Raw genomic sequence first — 10,080 nt, 5'->3', positions numbered from 1 at the left:
AATGAACTTATTTGCACATGAACGACTCTGGATATTTTGACTTAGAAATAGTTATTGGATTAATCCATATATATTATACAAAATATAACTGTTCTGTTTATTTCTTTGTGTTGACAGTATTACTTTTCCTCCTACTTTTATCTTGGATTTCATAAAACACACCAATAAATCCACTTGGTATATTCTTCAAATCAGGGAAATGGCTTAACATACACCTATTATTAGATGCTCTTTGACTACCCAGTGATTGATTTTTTCCATAATAAAAACTTTCAGAAACCAAAAACTTTCACTGATCTATTAATTACAATCATCTTGATTTACACAAGTGCAGATGAATTTGAGAATTTCTTACATATTTATATTAAAACCTGTAAACATTTAGGAAATCATGTAGGGAAACGACAATTATTTACAAAGGATCATTTATTAAACTTTTTTTTACAAAATACAAAGATTGTTGTTCTGCATGAATACATCATATATGAAAAAATATTTTCACTGAATTTAATTTGAAGACATTCAGAATTTTATCTTCCACCTAATTGAGGAATTAAATTGCTTTGCAACTTCTCTAATATCATTGCCAATTGGGGGAAACCTTTTTCCCATTCATTAAATCATACTCATAATATATAACAATTTATAGAAATAAAATCAGACAATGTCTGTCATACAAAGCTCTTTCTGCAAGGTAACTGATTTGCCTATGATCCTAATTTTTTTTCAAGCTATAAGATAAGAAGAATTGAGGAGCTAGGTAAGTTTTATAATAATGTCTTAGCAGCAGTTGATAGAAAATGCAACATAAGATTTGTTTTGTCTGTGGTACAAGAATATGTCCTATCAGACTCTAAATTTATTTTTCTCTACTTGAACACAAGTAAGCATTTGCTGATTGTTTCTGGATGACAAACTGTATAAAAAGACAGGAAGCTGGTTCTGGTTGTCATCGTGAGTGCCTATTTTCAACAGCTAATATGAATGCATTGCTAAACTTAGTGAAGACAGAAAAATGACTTAAAGGTAATATATACAGAGTTAAAATACATTTTTTATCCACTTAAGAGTGATTTCAGGCACTGTGGCTGTTCAGGATAAAATGCTTCATGGTTTATTGTTGATAGTAATTTAATTGTCAGTGCAAGCAAAAGCAAATACCGGCCCACTGTCATACACATGACGTCACACATCTGTTCAAAGAAAGTTCATCTTCTGTGTCTTCCTTCTGGAAGCATCTTGAATAAAATTGTCTCATAGTTTGCTCTTGATAGCAATTTAATTTTCAGTGCAAACAAAAGCAAACACATACCTGCTCATTGTCATACACACGACCAACACATCTGGAATATTCAAAGCAAGTTCACCTTTTCCATCTTCACTGTGGAAACATCTTAGTAAGTGGCACATAGTGTAAACCCTCTATAAATCATGAAAACGAGACTCAAGATGCCTGAATTTAATAATACTAAAAATTGCTGTCATAGTCATCTGTCTGTGTAAACGATGTTTGAGTAAGGCTTGCCATCACATTTCTTTCCTGAGAATGGAGCTGATCCTCTCTGTGTATCATAAGTGTGCATGTTCTGAGCTGTGGTCACTGTCATGGCTGTCTTCATTTGCTAGAGAGTCCCCTGTTGGCTGGAGGGTGGCCGCACCAATTCCCGAAAGCTCTGAAGGGAGAAGTGTGCCTTTTTTCACATTCACCAGTTCCTTTTCTCTAGCCGCAGCTCCTTGCTGTCCTCCTTTCACTCTCTTCCACTTCATTCGCCTGTTCTGGAACCAGACTTTCACCTTTAACAAAGAAAAGGAAAAAAAGAAAAAGAAATGTAAGGGGATATTTTTTTCCTTTCTTGTCAGCAATGAAAATATAGCTTCTCAAGGGCTTATGCAAGGACACTATGAAAGAGTGAATATGAAAATAAATCAATGTTGAATTTAATCAGATCCTATATTCATGAAAATAATTTTAAAACTTTCAGAAGGTGTATACAAAATATTGAATTTCATAATTTATAACAAACAATATAAAAAATAGATGACAAAGGACTCTTACTCTGGGTTGCTCAAAGGTATCTGGCTTTTAAAAGAGTTTCTATGAACTAGAGCTAACATTTTAATAATTGTCATGGTCAAACATTTCCCTCCTCAAGTTCTTTGACTTGACATGTAGCTGTCAAATCCCAAACCAATTTAAAATATGCTTAGGAGGCTACTGATGATGCTTTATCTGAAAGATCATCTGTGCCACTGCAGTCCACCACTGCATTCACAAAGCTTGAGTTGACTATTCTACCTCAGAATGAGTCCATCTTCTTTTGAACTATATACATGTAATTGAATTTATGTATATGTATATACATATATATATATAATTTTGAATTTGCTTAAACATTTAGAGAACACATATGATAAAACAAAAAAATGAACTGAATGTGCATTAAATGACCATCCATTATCAGAACCAGAAAAATATTGGCATTATTTCAACTTCCTGTTTAGGAAGAGCTTTCTGCTCCTTTCACATTGCATTTTTCATCATTGTATATGTCTGTTAAGCTAAGTGTTCTTTTATATTTCATTTCTCTGTCTACTCCATTCAAAGTTACCACAAGCCTGAATTTGGTGTTTATTATCCCCAAGCCTTTATATAAAACAAACAGAAACAACACATGACCCTAAAAAGTACTGCTTATAATTTTGCTTGTCTTTTACACTTATCAAAATGGAATGTTCTTAACTACAGTCTTCTTAACCTATACTTGCTGATTCAAAGAACTATAATCATTCATTTTTTAGGATTATATAATATTCCACTGAATGAATATACTATAGTTTGTCCTTCTCCTGTCTACAGACACTTGAATTCCTTTATTTTTCCTTTTTTTTTTGAGAGGGCATCTCTTATATTTATTGATCAAATGGTTGTTAACAATAATAAAATTCTGTATAGGGGAGTCAATGCTCAATGTACAATTATTAATCCATGCCCAGCCTAATTCTCATCAGTCTCCAATCTTCTGAAGCATAACAAACAAGTTCTTACATGGTGAACAAATTATTATATAGTGAATAAGTTCTTACATGGTGAACAGTACAAGGGCAGTCATCACAAAAACTTTTGGTTTTGATCACTCATTATGAACTATAAATAATCAGGTCAAATATGAATATTTGTTTGATTTTTATACTTGATTTATATCTGAATCCCACATTTCTCCCTTTATTATTATTATTATTATTTTTAATAAAATGCTGAAGTGGTAGGTAGATGCAAGATAAAGGTAGAAAACATAGTTTAGTGTTGTAAGAGAGCAAATGTAGATGATCAGGTGTGTGCCTGTAGACTAAGTGTTAATCCAAGCTAGACAGGGGCAATAAAACATCCACGGATGCAGAAGATTTCTCTCAAAACAGGGGGGGTGAGGTTCTAAGCCTCACCTCTGTTAATCCCCAATTTCTCACCTGATGGGCCCCGTGCGACTGTGCCTGTCTTAGGTTGTTCCTCCCTTGAGGAATCTTACCCGTCTCTGGCTAACCAGTCATCTTCTGGGGCCATACAGGAAATGTAAAGTTGGTAAGTGAGAGAGAAGCCATATTGTTTGAAAAGGCTAGCTTTTTACTTCTTTGCAGATTTATGCCCTGTGGCTTCTATGCCCAGCATTTGTCTTGAGGTATCTTTACCACTTGGAGGAGTTATGATACTTGGTGAATTCGATATGAGGCAAGAATTCTGTTTAAGGGTTGTAATTAGGAAGGAAGAAGAAAAGCGATAGAGGTAGCAGACAGAAGAAAACATGGGAAGATGATTATTTCTTTGACATATCTTTCTTGTAAATTTCTTGTAGAGTAACTTAAGCATGTATAGGTTTTAAACTACTAATTAAATTGTGCACACACATTAACATAATAGGAATACAGTTACATAACCAAAGAAGATCTATAATTACCAGCCATCTCCAGTGAAGCCAAGAAAACCAGTTAGGCACCCTAGGCATTTGTGAAAATTTGTCTATGATATAATGGATATTGTCCAAATGTACTTGAACAGTCTGAGAGAAATAAGACAAATTAAAACAACCCATTCCTGGGAACTGTTCACATCCCATGTGTTCTTGTAACAGTAGATAGTCTGTAGTCTCAAGATTTTGGAGTGCTAAAACTTGCACTTCTCCTAATTCTTGGTTGAGTTCCAACAGTATAGATCCAGTCAAATTCGTTGTTTTACTGTATGCACAGGCCAGTTTAGATATCTCCTTCTTCATTCCCATGGCAAATGCAGGAACCGGTGGGATGAATGCAGCTACAACTGCAGCATTGACTGGAACTTTGTTGAGGTTTATTGATGATCATCTTCTGGTAAGACTCTTCCAGAGAGTGCTGATGTTGGAAGTTCTTCTTCATATCGTATCTTAGTTCATTTTCTGGGTAGCCAAATTAGGCTTTGATCCTCTGTATAAACACAAACAGACCCTTTGCCCACACTTTGATATGCCCTTTATACCATTGTGTAGAACTCATTGGAGGTCACCACACACGAACTGCTTTTTTTTTTTTTTTTATTAAGAGAAAGGAATATTATCAGAAAAGTGTACCTCCATAGCCAATCATCTCACACTCTTTGAGTGATCAAAATTAAGGATATTTAAAGCATGCATTAATCATTGATTTACATTTAGTTTTATCCTATCAGGGAGTAATCCACCTTCATTTTTTTTGTTATCTTTAATCAACACTTACATGAAGAATATTACGTATTATGTTTACTAGGCTCTCCCCTATACCAGGTCCCCCCTATAAACCCCTTTACAGTCACTGTCCATCAGCATAGCAAAATGTTGTAGAATCACTACTTGTCTTCTCTGTGTTATACAGCCCTCCCCTTTCTCCCACGCTCCCCATGCATGCTAATCTTAATACCCCTCTTCCTCTTCTCCCCCTTATCCCTCCCTACCCACCCATCCTCCCCAGTCCCTTTCCCTGTGGTAACTGTTAGTCCATTCTTGGGTTCTGTGATTCCACTGCTGTTTTGTTCCTTCAGTTTTTCCTTTGTTCTTATACTCCACAGATGAGTGAAATCATTTGGTATTTCTCTTTCTCCGCTTGACTTATTTCACTGAGCATAATAGCCTCCAGCTACATCCATGTTGCTGCAAATGGTAGGATTTGCCCTCTTCTTATGGCTGAGTAATATTCCATTGTGTATATGTACCACATCTTCTTTATTGATGCATCTACTGATGGACATTTAGGTTGCTTCCAATTCTTGGCTATTGTAAATAGTGCTGCGATACACATAGGGGTGCATTGTCTTTTTCAAACTTGATTGCTGCATTCCTAGGGTAAATTCCTAGGAGTGGAATTCCTGGGTCAATTCATAAGTCTGTTTTGAGCATTTTGAGGAACCTCCATACTGCTTTCCACAATGGCTGAACTAATTTACATTCCCACCAGCAGTAGGAGGGTTCCCCTTTCTCCACAACCTCGCCAACATTTGTTGTTGTTTGTCTTTTGGATGGTAGCCATTCTTACTGGTGTGAGGTGATACCTCATTGTAGTTTTAATTTGCATTTCTCTGATAATTAGCAATGTGGAGCATCTTTTTATGTGTCTGTTGGCCATCTGTATTTCTTTTTTGGAGAACTGTCTGTTCAGTTCCTCTGCCCATTTTTTAATTGGATTATTTGATTTTTGTTTGTTGAGGCGTGTGAGCTCTTTATATATTTTGGACATCAAGCCTTTATTGGATCTGTCATTTACAAATATATTCTTCCATACTGTAGGGTTCCTTTTTGTTCTATTGATGGTGTCTTTTGCTGTACAGAAGCTTTTCAGCTTAATATAGTCCCACTTGTTCATTTTTGCTGTTGTTTTCCTTGCCCAGGGAGATATGTTCAAGAAGAGGTCACTCATGTTTATGTCTAAGAGGTTTTTGCCTATGTTTTTTTCCAAGAGTTTAATGGCTTCATGATTTACATTCAGGTGTTTGGTCCATTTTGAATTTACTTTTGTATATGGGGTTAGACAATGGTCCAGTTTCATTCTCCTACATGTAGCTGTCCAGTTTTGCCAGCACCAACTGTTAAAGAGACTGTCATTTTGCCATTGCTCGTAATTGGTTTGTTTAACTTTTGTGTTTCTTCCTTGGTCAGTCTTGGAAGGTTGTATTTTTCTAGGAAGTTGTCCATTTCTTTAGGTTTTCCAGCTTGTTGGCATATAGGTTTTCATAGTAGTCTTTAATAATTCTTTGTATTTCTGTGGAGTCTGTCGTGATTTTTCCTTTCTCATTTCTGATTCTGTTGATTTGTGTTGATTCTCTTTTTCTTTTAATAAGTCTGTCTAGAGGCGTATCTATTTTGTTTATTTTCTCAAAGAACCAGCTCTTGGTTTAATTGATTTTTGCTATTGTTTTATTCTTCTCAATTTTGTTTATTTCTTCTCTGATCTTTATTATGTCCCTCCTTCTACTGACTTTAGGCCTCATTTGTTCTTCTTTTTCCAGTTTCGATAACTGTGATGTTAGAATATTCGTTTGGGATTGTTCTTCCTTCCTTCTTCAAGTGTGCCTGGATTGCTATATACTTTCCCCTTAGGACTGCTTTCACTGCGTCCCACAGAAGTTGTGGCTTTGTGTTGTTGTTGTCATTTGTTTCTATATATTCCTTGATCTCTATTTTAATTTGTTCGTTGATCCATTGATTATTTAGGAGCATGTTGTTAAGCTTCCATGTGGCTGTGAGCCTTTTTGTTTTCTTTGTAGAATTTATTTCTAGTTTTATACCTTTGTGGTCTGAAAAATTGGTAGGTAGAATTTCAATATTTTGGATTTTTCTGAGGCTCTTTTTGTGGGCTAGTATGTGGTCTATTCCGGAGAATGTTCCATGTGCACTTGAAAGAATGTATATCCTGTTGCTTTTGGATGTAGAGTTCTATAGATGTCTATTAGGTCCATCTGTTCTAGTGTGTTGTTCAGTGCCTGTGTGTCCTTACTTGTTTTCTGCCCGGTGGATCTATCCTTTGGGGTGAGTGGTGTGTTGAAGTCTCCTAAAATGAATGCATTGCAGTCTATTTCCCCCTTTAGTTCTGTTAGCATTTGTTTCACATATGCTGGTGCTCCTGTGTTGGGTTCATATATATTTAGAATGGTTATATCCTCTTGTTGGACTGAGCCCTTTATCATTATGTAGTATCCTTCTTTATCTCTTGTTACTTTCTTTGTTTTGAAGTCTATTTTGTCTGATATTAGTACTGCAACCCCTGCTTTCTTCTCACTGTTGTTTGCCTGAAATATGTTTTTCCGTCCCTTGACTTTTAGTCCTTGCATGTCTTTGGGTTTGAGGTGAGTTTCTTGTAAGCAGCATATGGATGGGTCTTGCTTTTTTATCCATTCTATTACGCTGTGTATTTTGATTTTGGTGCATTCAGTCCATTTACATTTAGGGTGATTATTGAAAGATATGTACTTATTGTCATTGCAGGCTTTAGATTCGTGGTTGCCAAAGGTTCAAGGTTAGCTTCTTCAGTATCTTACTACCTAACTTAGCTCACTTATTGAGCTGTTATATACACTATCTGGAGATTTTTTTCTTTTCTCCCTTCTTATTCCTCCTCTTCCATTCTTCATATGTTGGGTGTTTTGTTCTGTGCTCTTTCTAGGAGTGCTCCCATCTAGAGCAGTCCCTGTAAGATGCCGTGTAGAGGTGGTTTGTGGGAAGCAAATTCCCTCAGCTTTTGCTTGTCTGGGAATTGTTTAATCCCACCATCATATTTAAATGATAGTCGTGCTGGATACAGTATCCTTGCTTCAAGGCCCTTCTGTTTCATTGCATTAAATATATCATGCCATTCTCTTCTAGCCTGTAGGGTTTCTGTCAAGAAGTCTGATGTTAGGCTGATGGGTTTTCCTTTCTGGGTGACCTTTTTCTCTCTAGCTGCCTTTTAAACTCTTTCCTTGTTGTTGATCTTTGCCATTTTAATTATTATGTGTCTTGATGTTGTCCTCCTTGGATCCTTTCTGTTGGGGGTTCTGTGTATTTCTGTGGTCTCTTCGATTATTTCCTTCCCCAGTTTGGGGAAGTTTTCAGCAATTATTTCTTCCAAGATACTTTCTGTCCCTTTTCCTCTCTCTTCTTCTTCTGGTACCCCTACAATATGGATATTATTCCTTTTGGATTGGTTACACAGTTCTCTTAATATTGTTTCATTCCTGGAGATCCTTTTATCTCTCTCTATGTCAGCTTCTATGCGTTCCTGTTCTCTGGTTTCAATTCCATCAATGGCCTCTTGCATCTTATCCATTCTGCTTATAAATCCTTCCAGAGTTTGTTTCATTTCTGTAATCTCCTTTCTGGCATCGGTGATCTCCCTCCGGACTTCATCCCATTTCTCTTGCGTATTTCTCTACATCTCTGTCAGCATGTTTATGATTTTTATTTTGAATTCTTTGTCAGGAAGACTGGTTAGGTCTGTCTCCTTCTCTGGTGTCTCTGTGATCTTGGTTTGCCTGTAATTTTGTCTTTTCATGGTGATAGGAATAGTTTGCAGAGCTGGGACTAGTGACGGCTGGAAGAACTTCCCTTCCTGTTGGTTTGTGGCCTTCCTCTCCTGGGAGAATAGCAACCTCTCGTGGCTTATGCTGGGTAGCTGTGCGCAGATAGGGCTTCTTCTTCCTTCCCGGCTGCTATGGCGTTTATCTCTGCTGTTGCTGTGGGAGTGGCCTGGCTTGGGCTGCCCCTTTGCGAGGCGCTGGGTTCTCGCAGAGGCGCTGGGTTCTCGCAGGTGTGGATGTTGTCTGGATGTTGTCCCGTGTCCTCTGGTCTCTATTTTTGGAAGAGTTGTCTTTGTTATATTTTCAAAGATATATGTGGTTTTGGGAGGAGATTTCCACTGCTCTACTCATGCCGCCATCTTGGCTCCCTGTTCTTTTTCTTTTATAAATGATACTGCTATAAAAGTTTCTGCATTTGTTTTGTGATAAACATGAGATAGAACCTTTCTCAGTATATATCCAAGGATTGCATCAGTGGGTCATAAGGTATATATATGAATGTTCAACTTAACATGATGATACAGAAAGATCATTTTCCAAAGTTGCATCAGTTTAATACCCACATCCAAGTGTAAGAGTTCTCATTGATCCACATCTTTGTCAAAATTTGTAGTTATCAATTTTTTCCAATACAATGACTATAAATGTTATTTTGTATTTCCGAATTACTAATAAGTAAAGCAACTTTAATAATTTACAGTCCATTTGTACTTCTTCTGTGAAATGTCTTGTTTACATTGAATTCTTTTTAACTTAATTTTTTGTAGACTTTTAAAATATGTTCTGAGTGCTAGCTTAATGCTTTGTGGTTATATTACTGCTACTATATTCTTTCAACGTATAGTGTCTTTCTCTTTTCTTTTAGTGTCTAAAATTCAATATATTTAAATTTATCAGTTGCATCCACTATGGCTACCACTTTTACATCTTTATTAAGAACACTCTTTCTGATGGGACCATTAAGATATTCTTCTCTCTCTTCTCAGAGTTTTAAGGTTTGCATTTCAAATTGAAGTGGTTAATCCACAAACCAAAATTTATATATGTATATTTATATATGTATTTATATTTTATTTATTTTAGTGTGCACTCAAAAAAAGATCTGAACTTAACTTTGTTTCATTTGGATAACAAGTTGTCCTAAAATCATTTATTAAATAGTCCATACTTTTTCTAGTTACCACTGTTTCAACTCTGTTGTAAATCAAGTTTCATATATGTGTAGCTTTATTGATGCACTCAGTTTATTCCTGTGACAAAACCACAGTCTGAATTATTATAATTTCCTAATAAGTCTTTATATTGGGTAAAGACACTTCTTTTTTATTCTATTTCAGGTTTTTTTTTTAATATTCTCCATTTTCATTTTAGAAACAATCTCATCTTCTGTAAATGTATAGTGCTACAGAGCAAGTGAAAAGAAATACATTAAATTTCCAAAGATGTATTTATTTTAGTCTTCAAATCACAATTATCCATCAAAATTAGCAAGATTTATTCAGATGCTTGCACCAAAAATCATTTAAACTAAG

General features: G+C 35.8%; 1 protein-coding gene across 1 annotated transcript in view; it reads right to left on the bottom strand.

Annotated features, from left to right (window-relative positions):
* Nucleotides 1-408: 408 nt before the first annotated feature.
* MEOX2 (mesenchyme homeobox 2) overlaps nt 409-10,080 on the bottom strand; it is a 67,374-nt gene continuing 57,702 nt past the window's right edge. The window contains exon 3 of the mRNA XM_017668091.3: nt 409-1,794. Coding sequence (XP_017523580.1) covers nt 1,570-1,794 — 225 coding nt within the window. The 3' untranslated portion in view covers nt 409-1,569. The remainder of the gene's footprint in view (nt 1,795-10,080) is intronic.

The sequence above is a fragment of the Manis javanica genome, chromosome 6 (assembly GCF_040802235.1).
Source record: "Manis javanica isolate MJ-LG chromosome 6, MJ_LKY, whole genome shotgun sequence".
NCBI lineage: Eukaryota > Metazoa > Chordata > Mammalia > Pholidota > Manidae > Manis > Manis javanica.
The sequence above is the reverse complement of the archived record's forward strand: the minus strand, read 5'-3'. Positions and strand labels throughout refer to the sequence as shown.